The 17,116-nt window shown below is 32.3% G+C and overlaps 4 protein-coding genes across 5 annotated transcripts in view; 3 read left to right on the top strand and 1 right to left on the bottom strand.

Moving 5' to 3' along the window:
* LOC140977793 (uncharacterized) overlaps nucleotides 1-1,021 on the top strand; it is a 2,902-nt gene extending 1,881 nt beyond the window's left edge. Inside the window, exon 3 of the mRNA XM_073442529.1 lies at nucleotides 455-1,021. Coding sequence (XP_073298630.1) covers nucleotides 455-909 — 455 coding nt within the window. The 3' untranslated portion in view covers nucleotides 910-1,021. The remainder of the gene's footprint in view (nucleotides 1-454) is intronic.
* Nucleotides 1,022-3,193: 2,172 nt separating this feature from the next.
* On the bottom strand, nucleotides 3,194-5,337 carry LOC140977843 (caffeoylshikimate esterase-like). Its single transcript, XM_073442576.1, has 8 exons — nucleotides 5,202-5,337; nucleotides 5,067-5,099; nucleotides 4,822-4,948; nucleotides 4,600-4,746; nucleotides 4,337-4,467; nucleotides 4,098-4,235; nucleotides 3,732-3,830; nucleotides 3,194-3,548 (listed from the first exon to the last, which is right to left on the bottom strand). Exons 1-8 carry the CDS (start codon nucleotides 5,202-5,204, stop codon nucleotides 3,273-3,275), a joined length of 954 nt encoding a protein of 317 aa, XP_073298677.1. The 5' UTR covers nucleotides 5,205-5,337; the 3' UTR covers nucleotides 3,194-3,272.
* A 4,698-nt stretch (nucleotides 5,338-10,035) lies between these two features.
* Nucleotides 10,036-11,518, top strand: LOC140977792 (probable small nuclear ribonucleoprotein G). 2 transcript variants are annotated; one of them, XM_073442527.1, is made up of 4 exons: nucleotides 10,036-10,189; nucleotides 10,283-10,319; nucleotides 10,923-11,039; nucleotides 11,142-11,518. In XM_073442527.1, exons 1-4 carry the CDS (start codon nucleotides 10,155-10,157, stop codon nucleotides 11,202-11,204), a joined length of 252 nt encoding a protein of 83 aa, XP_073298628.1. In that variant the 5' UTR covers nucleotides 10,036-10,154; the 3' UTR covers nucleotides 11,205-11,518. The 2 variants fall into 2 exon arrangements, with proteins under 2 accessions (XP_073298628.1, XP_073298629.1); XM_073442528.1 differs by having other exon boundaries at nucleotides 10,037-10,189; nucleotides 10,283-10,305; nucleotides 10,918-11,039.
* A 2,165-nt stretch (nucleotides 11,519-13,683) lies between these two features.
* LOC140977278 (rho GTPase-activating protein 1-like) lies at nucleotides 13,684-16,713 on the top strand. Its single transcript, XM_073441964.1, has 5 exons — nucleotides 13,684-14,327; nucleotides 15,037-15,157; nucleotides 15,262-15,381; nucleotides 15,669-15,899; nucleotides 16,017-16,713. Exons 1-5 carry the CDS (start codon nucleotides 13,936-13,938, stop codon nucleotides 16,554-16,556), a joined length of 1,404 nt encoding a protein of 467 aa, XP_073298065.1. The 5' UTR covers nucleotides 13,684-13,935; the 3' UTR covers nucleotides 16,557-16,713.
* The last annotated feature ends 403 nt before the right edge of the window (nucleotides 16,714-17,116 follow it).

The following is a 17,116-nucleotide window of genomic DNA, read 5'->3' as shown; positions in this document are numbered from 1 at the left end:
TCATAAATAATATAAGATCTTGTCTAAATCCGGTTATATATATATATATATATATCTTAAGCATTAAATATTATCGAATTGATCATGAAAACATGTGGAATGTCATAAATAATATAAGATCTTGTCTAAATCCGGTTATATATATATATATATATATCTTAAGCATTAAATATTATCGAATTGATCATGAAAACATGTGGAATGTCATAAATAATATAAGATCTTGTCTAAATCCGGTTATATATATATATATATATATCTTAAGCATTAAATATTATCGAATTGATCATGAAAACATGTGGAATGTCATAAATAATATAAGATCTTGTCTAAATCCGGTTATATATATATATATATATATCTTAAGCATTAAATATTATCGAATTGATCATGAAAACATGTGGAATGTCATAAATAATATAAGATCTTGTCTAAATCCGGTTAAACAATTCAGGATTCTACCAATCTGCAATCCTTGACGTACAAACCATAAAAGGGAACGAAAATTTCTGGGATTTGGCCCAAAGGATCTACTCCAACTTCGCTGATCGCAAGAAGAGCAATAAACATTTGGCAGACTTATCTGATATAAACTATCTTATAATGTGCAAAGCCATGGAAAACCCGGGCTTAACGACATCATCTTCCCTCAGAACTTCTTTCATTTCAGTGTTTGAGGATCCGGTATTTGACGATTTCAGCGAACTGCAGCAAGTGCTTGGAGTGGAGTGCTACATAGGGTGTGCTTCTGCACATGGAATTGGCTCTTCTGTCGCTATATTTGACATGATTAATCGTGATGGAGAATTGGATTGTGCTTGTGTTTATCCGTCACCATTGCATTCGAGGGCACAGATGAATGAGCTTGTTGATCGTATGAGAAGGTTGCTGATCGAAGAGAGTGATTAAGATGCGAGAATCGAAATGGCTGGACACGAAGATTAGGCGCTGAACGTAAAATTGTCCTATACATGGCTTTACATAAAGTAAGCACTAAATATTATATTTTTATACAAAATTTCTTAATAAAGAATAGAAAAAAATTTCTTTATAAAGAATAGAAAATTTAAATTTTGGTCAATAGTTTCATTTTGTAAGATCTTGAAATTTTATAAATAAGAAAAAAAGTTTCTAAAAACCGTATACATATTTGATTCGTAAATCGGTAAAAATGAAAAAGTAATTATAACTTTTTAAGTGATTGAATTTTGAAATTTAATATGTAGGTTTTACATATTATTTTAGAAAAATAACATAATTTTATATTTGATAATTTTTTTATTTATTTATTAGTTAAGGAAAATAAGAAAATGCAATAGTTTTGAAAGAAGAGGTGATTTTAGTAAATGTATGTTTGGTGACCAACTGTAGTTTTATAAGAGGAATTTGTGTAGCAAGTGGGTCGATAAAATTTCTCAATAAATAATACAAGTAAAAAGATGTTATCGAGTTATCTGAAACAATGCTTGATAAATAGTTAATACTATGCAAATTTTTTAAGATTGATGTTTTAAGGTCATTTTCAACCCTTAATTTTATTATAGTGCAAGTTTTGCACTATAATAGTTGAATTTTTACTTCAAATCTTACACAAAAAATATTCTCATAATATTGTTTTTATTTTACATATATTAATCGTTATATTTTATTTTATATTTAAAATTAACATTTTCAATTGTTATATTTTATTTTTACAAACTATATTATTGCATTAAAATTTTAATTTTTATTTTACTATTATATTATTTATAAATAATTAAATCAAATCATTAATTAAATGTTTTTAATTAATATAAATAAAATTATTTAAATATCTATTTATAAATTTATTGGATTAAATATTTTAGTTTTTATGATTAAATATCTAATTATTAAAATAAATATTATACTATTATTTAAATAATATTTATATTACATAAAAAAATTTTAAAATATAAATAGCTCTGCACCAAATTGGCGCACAGCTCTCCAATTTGGCACAGAAGGAATGGGACTACGCTATTTTGCTAAAATAGCTCAGCACCATTGGAGAACATTTATCTAGGTTGATAGATGGAGATAACCATTTAGAATGGCGTTTTTTGGTGTAGGGTTGGAGAGGCTAAGGGAGTTTTTGACAAAATTTCATTCTTATGTCTTCAATTTCAAAATAAAGATTTTTTTTAGGAAATTTGGGTGGATAACTTTGGTTAATGTCATTTTTTTAAAAATATCATCCCCGAGTGTATTTGAGCTTGAGGATGTCGTTTTTTTTTAAAAAAAAATTGATCAAAATTATTTTGTTAACTATTGTTTTTGTAGGAGCTTCCAAAATCAATTAATTTTACATAATGGTTTTACCAATATTTTTGTTAATTGAATAGATAACTGAAATCCTAATTCCAATGGTAAAATACATATGCAGAATGAAGGAGAAAAAAAACACTAGCATTTAATAACCCAATATTGGGTGTATTGGCGTCATATCTGAACAAACTTCGTCTTTGCAACAGAATGTAAAATGGACAAAATTTTGGTTGAAATCGAGACAAAAGAGAAGCTTTATTTACGAATTTATCTCACATTTGATGCTGATGATATATATATGACAATCTTATCCCAAGTTACAACGATTTCTTTTTTGTCATAGTGGTATTCCAACTCAAAAGAAACAACAAACTTTAGAATGCTATTTAAAATCTCTAATTGAGAACAAAATCTGGACAAATACACCAATATGAACTTCAAAGATCTTTGGGTTGTTTTTTATTTGATTTGATTGCATTTCATTCGACGTCTTGGATTGTAGAAACGAGGCTTCTAAAGTACCCACCAAGGTCTTGCAAAATTATCGTGTAATTTGATCTTGCAAGCACCGGAGAGCCAATGTCACTCCCCATTTAATGAGCTACAATTGACGACTTTCATTCAAAATTCAATAAAATAATGTGTTTTTCCAACAGAAACGCAAATCAAAACGTAAGAACCAAAAGCAGGAGAGGAATACCAAAAAACGAACCAAGAAGTAATAATCCCCCGTAAATTTCTTGGGTCGAGTCTTAGTGATTTTGACACACCAAAATAGTTACTATAAAATAGAATAGATGATGCTCATTTATAACTGAAAACAATATAAACATGAAAATCGAAAGCTTCTATGAAGAAATAGATATGATCATTATAATATAATAATGCTCAATTATAGCAACCCACATAACAAATAAAATCATAATAATCAATAAATGAACGAAAACTTTGATTATCCCGTTACACGAGAGAAAATTTATTTGAGATCAAGCACTGCAGTTTAGTTGATCATTAGTACGTTTTTGTTGTTCTTCCCATTTGGCATTCCGGGCAAAGCACCTCTTCTCCAACCACTCGAGGATGTCCGAAAACACGGTGTCGAGATTTTCCGGAAGCTCGCCATATGACAATGAATGCCACATTCCCGGATACAACTTGAAGGTCTTGTCCACGGCGCGAGCCGACTCGTACAAGACTTTGCTTACGGATGGATCTGTCACCTTATCATCTTCCCCGTGCAGAACTAAGAATGGCAATGAAACCTGTCGCAGGAAAAACCAGCAACTTATGAGCTAAAAAATAAGTTTCGCTTCTATTTACTTAATCTGGTAATTTAAAAATAAGTTCTTGACGCATAAACCCATCTTTTCTGTGGTATAAATTTGTATTCAGAATTGGGTTAGTTAACAAATTTAATCTGAACGGATATATATATCTATGAACACCTCTTCAAGTCTTTTCTCCAAATCCAAGCTGACCGTGTAAAGTTGGTAGCTAGTTTGAAGACGAGGCCGGCCTTTGTATGTGTACCTATTGGTTCTGACCTGCCATGGGTGCCAAATGTCGTAAGTTTAAAAGCCATACTCAAGTTTTAATATACTTCAATTTTTTTTTATAAAAAAAAATTAGCAACGACTGATTTGGCTAAATGCCCGTAACAACTTTGGAAAATATGCGAAATCAACATCTATATTACGTGAAAAAGTTATCAAAAAAAACATAAATAAAAACAAAAGTAGGTGTGTCACTTGAGAAAGAGACGTAAATACCTATTGCAAAGAGGAGGTAGATAGAAAAATAACGTGATTTACCTCTTTCCTGACTTTGGGGTCCCTGAAGGCAAGGTCAACTACATCTGGAGTAGGCGTGAGTTTCCAAGTAGGAATGATTCGGGAAAGCGAGGTCAATATCTTGATAACCACAGGATTTGGTTTCATGTCATCTGCTATCTGTGTTATTTATTTAAATTCATAATAATCCTAAAGTCTTATATATGAAGAAAATAAAGTCCAATCTCTTCAAATTTAGATTGCTAAGTTTCCTCCCATACCTTACACATTGGAGCAATCAAAATGGCACCGTCCCAATAATCTTGCTTCTTCCTGTGAAGACGTAGAGCCATGGCGCCTCCCATTGATTCTCCCATCAAAATCCTCGTAGTTTTCCTATTTTCTCTCATTTCTGCAGTCAAATTTAAATATAATAAAATTAATTTAATATCATTTTAAGACTGATTATGAAGTTGCAATTTTGCCTCGAGACAATACATAATGGCGGAAACAAAAGATACAGATTTAAACTAAGGTATCATACCACAAATATTAGTGAAGTGTTCGGAAACATCGTCGACGAGATTATCAAAGTCGGATACTAAACCTAGTAGTCCCGATGACTTTCCGTGGCCTTCGCAATCTATGCCATGAACTTCATATCCGGCCTTAACAAGTCGAGAGGCGCAGTCTGTTCCAGATCCATAAAAATCGATTTCACGATACGTTACGGATTAATAATTTAGTTATTAATTTTAGGTTCTACCTCTCATGGAGATGCTGCACTCCATGCCATATCCATGGCAAAAGAAAATTAAAGCCTTGGATTGGTCGTTTGCAGGAAACCATCTGCATGTAAAAACCTTGATTCCACGTGAATTCACTATGTATTCCTGTTTTTTTTTTTTAAAAAAAAAATGTTACAAATATATAAGTTTAGTCCAAAATAAATATAATCCACCAACAAAAAAATGATGATATTATCAACAAGAAGAGAATAAACAAGCTTGCCTCTTCATATTTGACAGTGTTTTCTTGATTCTCCTGCGAAAAATCCATGACATGAATAATTTATATCAAGATCAAATGCTTTTTAATTATCGAATTGAAGTTTCAGAAAAGAGAGAATACTAAAAAATCACTCACCATGTATATCAATCGATGGGATATTATATATATTCTTGAAAAAGAATTTAAAGATCGTTAGTTTTGGTTGTGGTTTCAGAAGAAATAGGATGGCTCAAAGATTATTTTGGTGCAGTAATCTGTATAGAAAAAAGAGAATATGTTGTGGATGGAAGATTATCTTATTTATACAAATAGAAATTTAAATGCATGTGATTAGTGGGATATAATAAAAATATATACAAGGATAAGTATATTAATTAAGATATATAGGAGATTTGGAGTCATTCATATATCTCCTCTCTGGTTTGGATTTTGGAATTTAATCAGCTGAAAGCAACAGTTTTCCTTGTCCTCTGCGCTAGACATTTTCAGTTGCTGTTAAATTTTATTTATATATATTTGAAGCTTTCAAATTAAAAATTGAGGTTAAATAAAAATATTAAATAACATATATTATTTAGGTAATTTTGTTTTAAAATTCTAATTTAGCGTAAATATTATACACGTGACAAGATCTGATCATATTAAAGTTTACGCTATATATATTATATTTGACCAAATAACAACTCGAAATTCTTTAGTTATATTTCTATATTATACTTGGATAATCTCATTTAATCCCTCTGATTTAGACATGGGATCAATTTTAGATAAATATATATGCACACAAAAGATATGGTTGATTCTTTTCCCGGTAGAATAGGTCCTTTCCACCTAAAACAAAAGTTAGGCTGCTGTTATTTTCAAAATATCAATATCAACATCAATATCAACTATTTTTCTTCCGCATTTTAATCAATCACAAAAACTCTTATAAAAATGTTCCATGAATCAATTTTGTGAAACGAAACTCCTATCCAACCCAACTCATAAAAAATATTATTTTAATACCAAGAGTATTAGCTTTTTTTCTTCTAAATATGAATTGAGTCGACCCAGATATATTTGAAAGTAAAAGAAAAAACACATCGAGTTTAATAAGAATATATTTATGTTAGAAGTATCTCAGTTAATAAAATAGTGACGTTGAATGGTTATAGATTGTTTTAACTACTTATGATTAAAGTTCATAATTTTTCCATTTCAATTAATTTAATTACCTGAGATCACATAACATCTAACTAATTGTCTTTAATTTTTGGCTTTATATTGGGAAAACAAATCTTGAGTTATTATCAAGTTTTGGAAGTATTAGTTGGACAAAACCTCCAAGATTACCGTCTGCAATCCACTTTTTTGCCGATAAAATTCCCCTGAGAACCGAAGAGTTTGTTTCAAGAGAAAAATAAACAAATGCGATCAATTTAGGAAATGGCGATTCATAACACGTCGAATGAGCACGTAGCCGCCAGCCTCGTATGTTGTGATTGTGACCATGCCATTTTGAAATTATGACCAATTTTCCTTTTCTAAAAGCAAATACTAAAATAAACCAACCGTGAGTTGTCAACTTAATTAAAAAGCACGTCATCTGTAAGGGTGGTATATCGTATCGTAACGAAAATCTTATATCGTATACCATATCGAAATTACGATATAAGAAAATTCATACCGATATCGTACCGAAAATTTCGGTACATATAACTAGCATACCGATTATACTGAAATTGTAAGGTATACCGAGATTTCGGTACGATATCGATATATACCGTTGTATACCAAAAAAACCTTACATTTTAAAATTTTTATAAGTTTATTGTTTTAAAATATTATATAATTTAAAATTTTTGCATATTTTTTCGGTGTTTCGGTATTTCGGTAAATACGGAAATTTTCAAATTTCATACCGTTACCGTACCAAAAAATTCGGTATTGTTATCATACCGTACCGAAATCTTCGGTATACCGAAAATTCGATAAATTCGGCATTTTTTCGGTACGGTAATCTTGGTATACCTAAAATTCGGTATTTTTTCCCACCCTTAGTCATGTGTGTTCGAGTTAGTGTAGTAGATGGTCTTTTCTCGATAGTCATATGTTTGAATTGATTTTTCCTAACAACACTTTATCATATGAGTCTCTTGTTGAATTCTTGCTTAGTGTGATTTACTTGTCTAATTTGGTTTGCGTTTATAATATAATGGTTTACCTAGTTCGCACCGAAGGATAACATCATAAAAAATAAATAATTTAAAATTTTAATTAGTTCATAAACAGAAGCAATTAATACAACCTAATGTCCAATTCGAGTAATATGTTGGGGAAATATATATCTAATGTTGTAATATGTTTGTTAATTAACACATTCTGATTAATTAATACCATAATTTATTAAGTCGGGATGCCTAATTCCACTACAAAAAAAAAGGGTTTAGCGACGGCCAAAACCGTCGCTAAAAGGTTTAAGCGACGGTTCTAGCGACGGTTTGGAAAACCGTAACAGGAGGCCTCGTCGCTATTTTACAGCGACGGTTTCTCAAAAACCGTCGCTCCGAGCGACGGTTTTTCTTAACAAGACCGTCGCTAATATAGCGACGGTGTAAATTATACCGTCGCTAATAATAAGCGACGGTTTTAAATAACCGTCGCTGAATGAAAGCGACAGTTTCTAAAACACCGTCGCTACACTAAGCGACGGTGTTTGAAAACTCGTCGCTATATTAAGCGATGGTGTTTGGAAACCCGTCGCTATATTAAGCGACGGTTTATCGAAATACCGTCGCTATATAAAGTGAAGGTTTTTTAAAGAACCGTAGCTTAATTAAGCTAGGTTTTCCGTTAAAAAAATTAAAAAGCATCAAAAAATACTAAGCAAAATTTCATAAATACATACACCACAAATATTAAATTTTCGATAAAAAAAAAACTTTAAAAATCTTACTTGCGCGAAAATATGCAGATCCACGTAACGTTGAAAGATTACACCGACGAGCAAATCTACGAAATTAATACAAAAAAATGTTAGTACAAGTAAAAAAAAACAGAAAATACGAAAAAATTGATAGAGTCTCGTTAAAAGAAAAAAATCCGAATAGGCGAAATCGCTGTAAGGTGTTCGCGAACTTCGGTATATAAAAGAATTATAGCGACGGTAGTCGAAAAGATCATGGATCATTGGGTGTCCGACGAGCAACAAATTGTAAATGAATATGTCTATTATGAGATGGTTTCACATATCTTTATTAATGAGACATGTTAACACTTAATACTGCTTATATTTACAATAAAAAATAATATTTTTTCATGAGTGACTCAAATAAAATATATGTCTCACAAAATTATCTCATGAGACCGTCTCATATGATTTTTTGTGATTGTTAAATTGAAATGTATAATGTACAAAGCTGAACTAATTCATTTTGAGAAATTAAATATTTTGACTCGAAATTCTTAATGTAATTATCATACATGCATTTATAATGTTAAATTATTTAATAATTATATGCATATTGATATTTATGTTTGCATAATAACTAGTTTAGAAATTAATTTTAAATTATGTTTAAAAATAATCAAAAAATTTATTTATTTATTTAAAAATCAAACCAAGCCACACCCAAAACCTAGGTCTGATTGTTTTGATTTGGTTTGTAATTTTACAAAATCGAAAATATTGGTAATTTGATTCGAGTTTTTATTATAAATCGAACCGATCCAATGCTCACGCCCGAACAAGTACCTTCATTTAAGGAGAGTGTGACGTACGTAGAAAACAAAGTCTTACGTTAAATTAATTTGTAATGCATGTGGCTCTAACAATATTGTAAGGGGAAAGCAGCAGTCATCTTTCCATTATTAGAAAGTTTGGGTGGGTACGTATGGTGGTGATCGAGCAATTCCATTGACACCCATATCTCTTGGTTCTTGTTTCATCATCAATATAATATTGTTATTAAAAGAATAGATTGATTCCAACACATGAAGTCTTCCCGAATTTTTGTGGGTTTGCTGCAATTTACCAATTCATTATGACATAAATAACTGCAAAACTCTAATTCATAATAATAAAATCAAATGATTTGGGTCTTGATTTGAATAATAAATTGAGATTTTAACTCGATTTCCATATGTATTTGAACATATTTGATTTGTTAATGTATTTTATTGCTTTGATAAATTTATATCGGGTGATCTTCAAAGATTTGATTTCATACAATAATTTGATTTTTTTTATCCGAAACAACTAAATCTATCCAATACAGTTTATTTGATATTGATTCTATCATACATGATATATGTGGTAAAAATAGAGTTATATCACATATTAAAATATATATTAACAAAAATAAAAGGAAAGTTGAATTTTTTTCTTTTATGTTGAAATATTGAAGGTTATATTGCTTTATTTTTCTGTGTGTTTTTTTATCACATTAATTTTAAATTGAGTAATAAGCTTTATTCTCTCTATGTAGGGGTGTCAAAATGCGACACGATCCGTCAACCTGACACGACCCAACACGAAAAAAATCAGATTCGGGTTGGGGTTTTTCGGGTTCGGGTTAGTGCTAGGTTAGACGGGTTTCGGGTTGGGTTGGGTTGGGTCGTGGGTTGACCCGAATTTTTTTTTTTTTGAAAATATTACCTATATTTTNAGATTGACCCGAAACCTGACCCACCCGACCCGATTGACACCCCTATCTCTATATACGTAATGTATATTAAACTCGATGTAAAATAAATAATATTCGATTGATTTAGTTGTTTCGGGTAAAAAAAATATCAAAGAGAAAAAGTTGAAGTTACTGTATAAAAATCAAAATTTGACAAGTTATATGATTAAATCAAACCAATTTACGAAACTAAAATCTCAATTTTCTATTTCCAATTTTTTGAAGAATTCGGGTAAAAAAGTTCAATGGAAAACTCAGCTCAGAACAACCCGTTTAATTTTGTGAGTCCGAACAAAGGCCCAGCCCATTATAGGGGCCGCTATGATCGAATTTGAATCTTCATTCCTACTCACACTGATTAGGGTTTCCAACAGCGATAAGCTAATCCCGCATTACTCTCGTTCTGTGTTTGTGTTTCGCCATGAGCAGATCAGGTCAACCCCCAGATCTCAAGAAGTAAGGAGTTTGAATTTAGAATTCACGGCAATATCTTATTAGTTTTTTGTATTTCTTGTAACTTAATCTGTCTATTTCTCGATTGACGGGCAGGTACATGGACAAGAAGCTACAGAGTAAGTGCCCAATTGTCCATCTTGTTAGTTTCAGATTAGGGTATTTTTATCAATATAGTTTCGTTGAAGCAATGGTCTCTGTTACATAATCGTTTTTTTAAAATATAACCAGTGTTTCATATTTTACCATACTTGGATTTCGTGCATTCAATTTATGATATGCGTGTATGATTAAGTCGATCAGTCAATTTTTGGGAGACATCAGGCAGAGGCACACACCATCTAACTAAAGTTATGGAATTTCAAATGGGTTGGAAGAAACTGCTGGATTTTGTATGATTCTCGCTCGGTTTTGTAAAATTTACTCGCTCGGTTTTGTAAAATTTACATGTGTTGATAGAAATAACTAGGAGTATGAACTTTGATTTCAGGATTCGAAAATTTGGACTGTCAAGATATTTTATGAATGTTGGTATAGTCAGTTTCTAGCATAAACACCATTTATGGTTGGTGCAATCTGTGTAAAATGGCATCATATGATGTCATGATTAGCGCGAGCCTTTGCCATTATGTGTTGCGTAAAAATTTCCTGTGCTCTAGATATTATCGGTCCTTGTCAAGAGTAATGTTAATTTCCATTCCCTGTATGTGATGAACTGTGAACTGTTGCAGTAAAGCTGAATGCCAACCGTACAGTGGTCGGAACCCTTCGTGGTTTCGATCAGTTTATGAACCTGGTGATAGACAACACTGTTGAAGTGAATGGAGATGAGAAAACCGATATTGGCATGGTGGTAAGTCCTTCAAGTCCCGAATTTTCGAATCATTCATTTCCTGTCACGACTCGAAGGATGTCGAGCTTACTGTTTTGTGTTACGTTTTGCTGCCTATTGTAGGTTATCAGAGGAAATAGTGTGGTTACTGTTGAAGCTCTTGAGCCGGTTGCCCGCCCACAATGACTGTATATTTGGAATGCACTAAGTCGATCTTCGTTGTAGTGGTAAATTGGTCATCTTGGATACTGAAATTGTTGTGTTCTTTTTGTGTTCCATGTATTTCATAGTATCGTTCTTGAATCTGGTAGCTTGTTTTCATATTTGTCACCTTGCGGTATGAATTGAGGAGGTGGCTTCAGTCTGAGTGTTAATGGGGAATTCTGCTTTCTTAGAATCATTTCAAAGGATGAAAAAGTAGGCCATCTCCGACCCATATCGACTTAGGTATTGTACTAAAATACGCAATTTTTGCACTAAATATAAAAGTATATTCGACAGGTCGAGAGGGTTCATACATATTTCTTGTTTACTTTATACAAATTAAGTTTTTTTTAATTACATCGACTTTTTTTATTTATTATTTTTTATTTAATTAATTTGAATAATTAAAACAACGTGTTTAATCATACGACTTATTTTTTAATAAGTAGGGATTATTATAAATCAAATTATGTTAACTAAACAAACTTGAAAGCCACAGTGAACGCACTAGTACTGTATTTTATATTAAAAATTTATAATTGTTTTTATAGCAACTAAAACTATTTAAAAACATCAATTGAATTGCATCAATACAACAATGTAGGTGAATGAGGCAACACCGTGACGGGGATCATCCATTGTGTTATCCTTCACTAAACTTCAATGTATTTTTTCGAACAAAATTTCCAAGCGTTTTCGAATTCCTCTGAATTTTCATCTCTTTTCTTTCCTTTTTTTTTTGTTTTTTTTTTTGTTTTCGGTGTGAAAAAGATTGTGAAAACCCACTATTCCCTTTCGGTATATCAGGTAAAAAGGTAATACACGAGATATTTATACATCGTATGTGTACTGATAAAAATGCAACTGCTTGCTTATATCGTATAGGGTGAAAAATTCATGGGATGGAAATAATCTCTATGTTAACGTTGTACATCGTAAAAGTGATATGAATTTCTTGTACAGCGTGGAATTCGTATTTTGTTTCATTTTTTAAAAAAATTTTCTTGGAGCGCCAATCGGAGTTTAAATTTTGTTAAATGTATCAGTGGGATTTCACAACGTATACAAGGTGGAAAACATACATATCTTTTTGGGGGTTCTTTTGCTTTAATCCATCGTTTTCCATCTGTCTTAAAAAAAAAAACACGCAAATAGTCGTTGTAAAGATGGACAGGAGAAACAAAAATAAAAAATAGGAAAACACGCTTTTTTATGCTGTCTCCGTTTTAATTAGTGTTTGGAAAGATGGTAGGTGAACGATCACCGTTCAACACTTAATAAATGTCTCAATGGCGTCTTTTAGAACATTGATTTTAACACTAGATGCTACATATTTTTACACTTTAAAATTTTATAATATTTATATTTTAATTTTTTTTTCATTCTAACGAGGCATTAAATGATAAATTAATCAAACAGGCTTTTTATTTTTACATGAACCTATATCAACAAGTCATATAAAAGTTAAAATAATGAAATGTCATATTTTATTGAGATATGGATATAGTTTTGTTTTTTACCCACAAAAATTTAATGTAACAAATCTCATTTTTTATTTTTGTGGTGCATCTAAATATTCTGGAGTTAAGACTATTCAAACCGTCATATTGATTCGTATAAATTGTAAGTATTTGCTATTTAATAGTGTAAGTTGCATGGCTCACCACTAAAAAATCTTCTATCCATATATGTATATATATATATAAATGAAAAATTTCAAGTAGGCATCCTTAACTCTNATATCCATATATGTATATATTGTTGAAAAATTATTTAAAAATGTGTTAAATATTTGTGTTGAAAATGTGAATGTTGAATGTTGAAAATTAGGTAAAATTAGGTGTTGAATATTGAAAATTAGTGTGTGATGATGTAGGTAATGATGTATTTTATTTTTGGATTATTTGTAAAAATTTTCTATAAATAGATCTCTCATTTGTGAAGAAAAACACAATTGAGTTGAGAGAAAAATATTATAAAGTGTGTAGTGTGATAATTTTGAGAGTTTGAGATTTTTACTTTTTTACCGTAAATTTTTATTTTTTCACAACATATATATATATAAATGAAAAATTTCAAGTAGGCATCCTTAACTCTCAAATGGACCCTATTTGCTTATTGGCACTTATTGAACTTGTAAATACACCAGCTACGGGTTCAACTACTTCATTTAAAAAACACACACACACAAAATATATAGGATTGCCTAATATAATATAAAATAACTAGGCCATTAATTTAGCTTAGTGTTATAACAAGAAATTAAGAACATGACAAGAATATTTGCCAATATTGATTACCAATTATCTGGTAAGATTTACGGAAGATTTAAGTTAAGTTTGAATAATCATTATTTCATTCCTTTAGAATACCGAAAGCATGAGAAATATATAATAAGTTTTTTTTAAAAAAAAATAGAATTGAAAGAAAAAAGGGAGATGATGATGATGTACAATTCTCACCTTCCACAAATCTTTTCTTGAATCGAACTCTACTCTAACCAAATTCTCAAGCATTGACACCCTACAGTATTTGTATGCCAAGAAACCCCCCCATTTCTCGTCTTTCTGCTCCTCCACCAACCGAACCCACAGTAAAGACAAGACCAGACCAGAAAACCCCCCACACCTAACAATTCCATTCCATTTCAGCCCATAAAAATACAATCTTGAAACACACCGTACACGCGGTTGCTATCGAAAAAGGTTAAAAAATGACAGTGACACTGCCTTCACACTCAACCTCCATTACATGTGTAGCACCTACAAACAATGATGCTTTACCCCAACAAACCTTTCTTAACCCTGTAGCTTTGTACAGGAGAAATAATTGTGATTATAGCTATAATACCGGTACGCAAATACTCGGAGTAGAAGAAGAGAGGGGGGATCAGCTCTCTGTTCTGGCAGTTTTGGTGACTGTTTTCAGGAAATCTTTGGTGGGTTGTCGAAGCACAAGCTGTGAGCTTGAAGAACAGCTAATGGAGATTGGGGTGCCTACCAATGTGAGACATGTTGCTCATGTTACTTTTGACAGGTTTGATGGGTTTCTAGGTCTCCCGGTTGAGTTTGAACCTGAAGTTCCGAGAAGGCCACCTAGTGCTAGGTCAGTCCTTTCCCTTTTTCTCTTTGCATATTGATATTCGATTTTCTTGAATTTCATTTTTGGGTTGTTTCATGCATGCCATTTGTTTCTACAAGATGGTATGTTGTTAATTTTTAATTATGTTTTCTGATGTAAATCGTTGCATTTTTTTGTCTCTTTTTGGGAAATTATATCGGTGAATTGGGTAAGCTTTAAATGGTCTATCTGCAACTTCTTTCCTTGTATTTGTTACAACTGGTTGTTGATAAATTTTTTACTTGCAGTTAATGAGCAAAGCATGGAATTATAGAATCTCTCAGTGTTTGGTCTGAATGGTTCAGTAAGGGGTCATGGTATTACCAATTCCCAAAGTTACGACTTTGCAAATTGGCAAATCCTGCTGTAATTTAGATGAGCCATTCACATAACATTGTGACTATCTTTTCCAGTTAAAATGGAACATCGGATTGACTAGTTGGAAATCAAACACTATTGCATCGTTACAAAGTTCTGTTTTTAATGCCTCTTTTATGAATTTCTTTGTTTTCCAAAGAAAATAGCAACAAGCTAAGGGAGTCGGTGGACTATTTTCTCCCCTCGTCCCTGAATGTATTCTGATAGAATATTGTACAAGTGATGGGATTTATTAATTATACCAACAAGACAAAAGAAGAGAGTACCTATGATTATTACATCGGATCTGACTTTAGTTTGATATCACTTTGTACAGTACAAGAGTTTTTGGAGTTTCGACGGAGTCAATGCAGCTGTCTTTTGACACCAGAGGTAATTGTGTTCCAACTATACTTTTGATGATGCAAAGACGCTTGTACTCGCAAGGTGGCTTGCAGGTATTTCGTTTCCCTCTGTATATTGGTACACATGGAAAATTGGAGAAAGTGTTAATGTTGTTTGTTTTGAGATACATCTGTTTGTTCTCCACCAATTTTCGCAGTCGGAAGGAATCTTCAGGATTAATGCGGAGAATGGCCAAGAAGAGTATGTCCGGGAACAATTAAATAACGGGATGATTCCAGAAAACATTGATGTGCATTGTTTAGGAGGCCTGATTAAGGTGCCAATCCTTCATTTTGTCTGCTTTTACGTTCTGTTTTATAAAATTTTAAACGAGATCGAGCTGAATCTAATCCCCAATTTTAAATACCAATACATCTGGGAATCGTGCTTCTCTTTCTTTCTTTCTCTCTTTCTTTTTGTTTCCTTATGTGTTAAAGGCACAGGAACCAATCCCTCCGTGTCTCTTTATTTGTGTGTCTTAAATCTGTCCGTTTATGTATTTATGAAAATATTGAGTTCGTAGTTTATCAGATGTCATTAATTCTTAGCGGTGCTGCTATTTAGGCTTGGTTTAGAGAACTCCCTAGAGCAATATTGGACTCCCTTTCCCCAGAACAGGTGATACTGGCTCAATCAGAAGATGAGTGCGCTCGTCTTGTTAGTCTCCTTCCTCCAACGGAAGAAGCACTACTGGACTGGGCAATTAACCTGATGGCTGATGTTGCTCAGCTCGAATATCTCAACAAAATGAATGCACGGAACATTGCCATGGTTTTCGCACCCAATATGACTCACGTAAGCAAGAAAAAATTGATAGATGAGCTATTTATGGTGTTTCTTATTTGCCCCTCTTAACTGGTGCAATCTATATAGTACTGGGATCCAAACCTCACAATTATTTGTTACCTACAGATGTCTGATCCTTTGACAGCATTGATGTATGTGGTCCAAGTCATGAATTTCCTCAAAACTCTCGTCATGAAAACATTGAGAGCGAGAGAAGATTCGGTACCAGATGCTGGTCGTGCACTGAATTTGAAGCCTCCAGATGAAGATGCCCATCAGGGCTCGTTGGGACGTGTAATTCTTGAAGTCAACGAAGTGAATGATCAGGATGAACAACTTCGTGTTGGCAAAGAACCATTGTCAGAAAAAAACTGCTATGCTAATTCTACGTCCCCAACCAAGCCAGAAACTAGAAATTCTGCCAATTGTTTCCTTGGTTCTGTTGAGAGCATGCTAACTGATGTGTCTGATAATCTTTCTGCAAATAGACTTGACTGTGAAAAAGATGCTTTTGGTAATGGAAGAACACAACAAAAGAGTTGGAGAACCGAAAGAAAATCCAATAATGTGAAGAAAGAGTCCAGAAAACCTGCTGCAAAAAGCAAGGAATTAAGCATTACTAGCCGCTTGAATTCACGAGCCGAAAGGGTGGAATCCTGGAGGTGAAATTCTTGGAATCATAGGCAGAGAAAAAGAGAGAATCTCGTGCTTTGTATTTAATTTGTATTTGGATGAATGCATTGTTCAGCTTTGTATTTAACTTCCGACACATTCTTGCCTGTATTAAAAATTTTAAAATGTTCAAAAATTCAAGTTGGATCAACTCGACTCAGGCAACGATTTCACTAAACTCAGGATCTTACAATTTTGGTTGGGAGTTGAAAAGCAAGTAAGTGGAGATCCTTTATGTTGGATGCACACAGTGACGTGTGATTTGAAGAATATTCCATAACCATTCCCCTGCGAAATAGACCATAAAATCAACACAAACTGTAACTCGAATACTGTAAGTCGACCATCCAAAACTATGAGCTGCGCATATTTTCTCGTGAAAGATCACAAACTTTAACACAACCAGTCCATTCGGGCTGAGATATGGACCAACTTTGGCGACGTTCTTGGCATGTGGAATTTACTTATTTTTTGAGCTTTTGCAATCACATTTGGGTATTTGAGTACGTCGGTTTCATTGTACCTGGTTTAGTTGGTGATCTTTTTTTTGAATG

Source organism: Primulina huaijiensis, chromosome 5 (genome assembly GCF_012295235.1).
Source record: "Primulina huaijiensis isolate GDHJ02 chromosome 5, ASM1229523v2, whole genome shotgun sequence".
In the NCBI taxonomy this organism is placed as follows: domain Eukaryota; kingdom Viridiplantae; phylum Streptophyta; class Magnoliopsida; order Lamiales; family Gesneriaceae; genus Primulina; species Primulina huaijiensis.
Note: the sequence above shows the minus strand (reverse complement) of the source record. Positions and strands in the feature narration are given on the sequence as shown.

Excerpts from the sequence above, each read along its gene's own strand:
- LOC140977792 (XM_073442527.1), top strand. The coding sequence starts at position 10,155 with ATGAGCAGATCAGGTCAACCCCCAGATCTCAAGAA. Across the intron at positions 10,190-10,282 it reads CAACCCCCAGATCTCAAGAA|GTACATGGACAAGAAGCTAC; the intron begins GTAAGGAGTTTG and ends ATTGACGGGCAG. Across the intron at positions 10,320-10,922 it reads TACAGAGTAAGTGCCCAATT|CTGAATGCCAACCGTACAGT; the intron begins GTCCATCTTGTT and ends GTTGCAGTAAAG.
- LOC140977278 (XM_073441964.1), top strand. The coding sequence starts at position 13,936 with ATGACAGTGACACTGCCTTCACACTCAACCTCCATTACATGTGTAGCA. Across the intron at positions 15,158-15,261 it reads ACTCGCAAGGTGGCTTGCAG|TCGGAAGGAATCTTCAGGAT; the intron begins GTATTTCGTTTC and ends CAATTTTCGCAG. Across the intron at positions 15,900-16,016 it reads TCGCACCCAATATGACTCAC|ATGTCTGATCCTTTGACAGC; the intron begins GTAAGCAAGAAA and ends TGTTACCTACAG.
- LOC140977843 (XM_073442576.1), bottom strand. Across the intron at positions 4,949-5,066 it reads ACACTGTCAAATATGAAGAG|GAATACATAGTGAATTCACG; the intron begins GCAAGCTTGTTT and ends AAAAAAAAACAG. Across the intron at positions 4,747-4,821 it reads GTGCAGCATCTCCATGAGAG|ACTGCGCCTCTCGACTTGTT; the intron begins GTAGAACCTAAA and ends GATCTGGAACAG.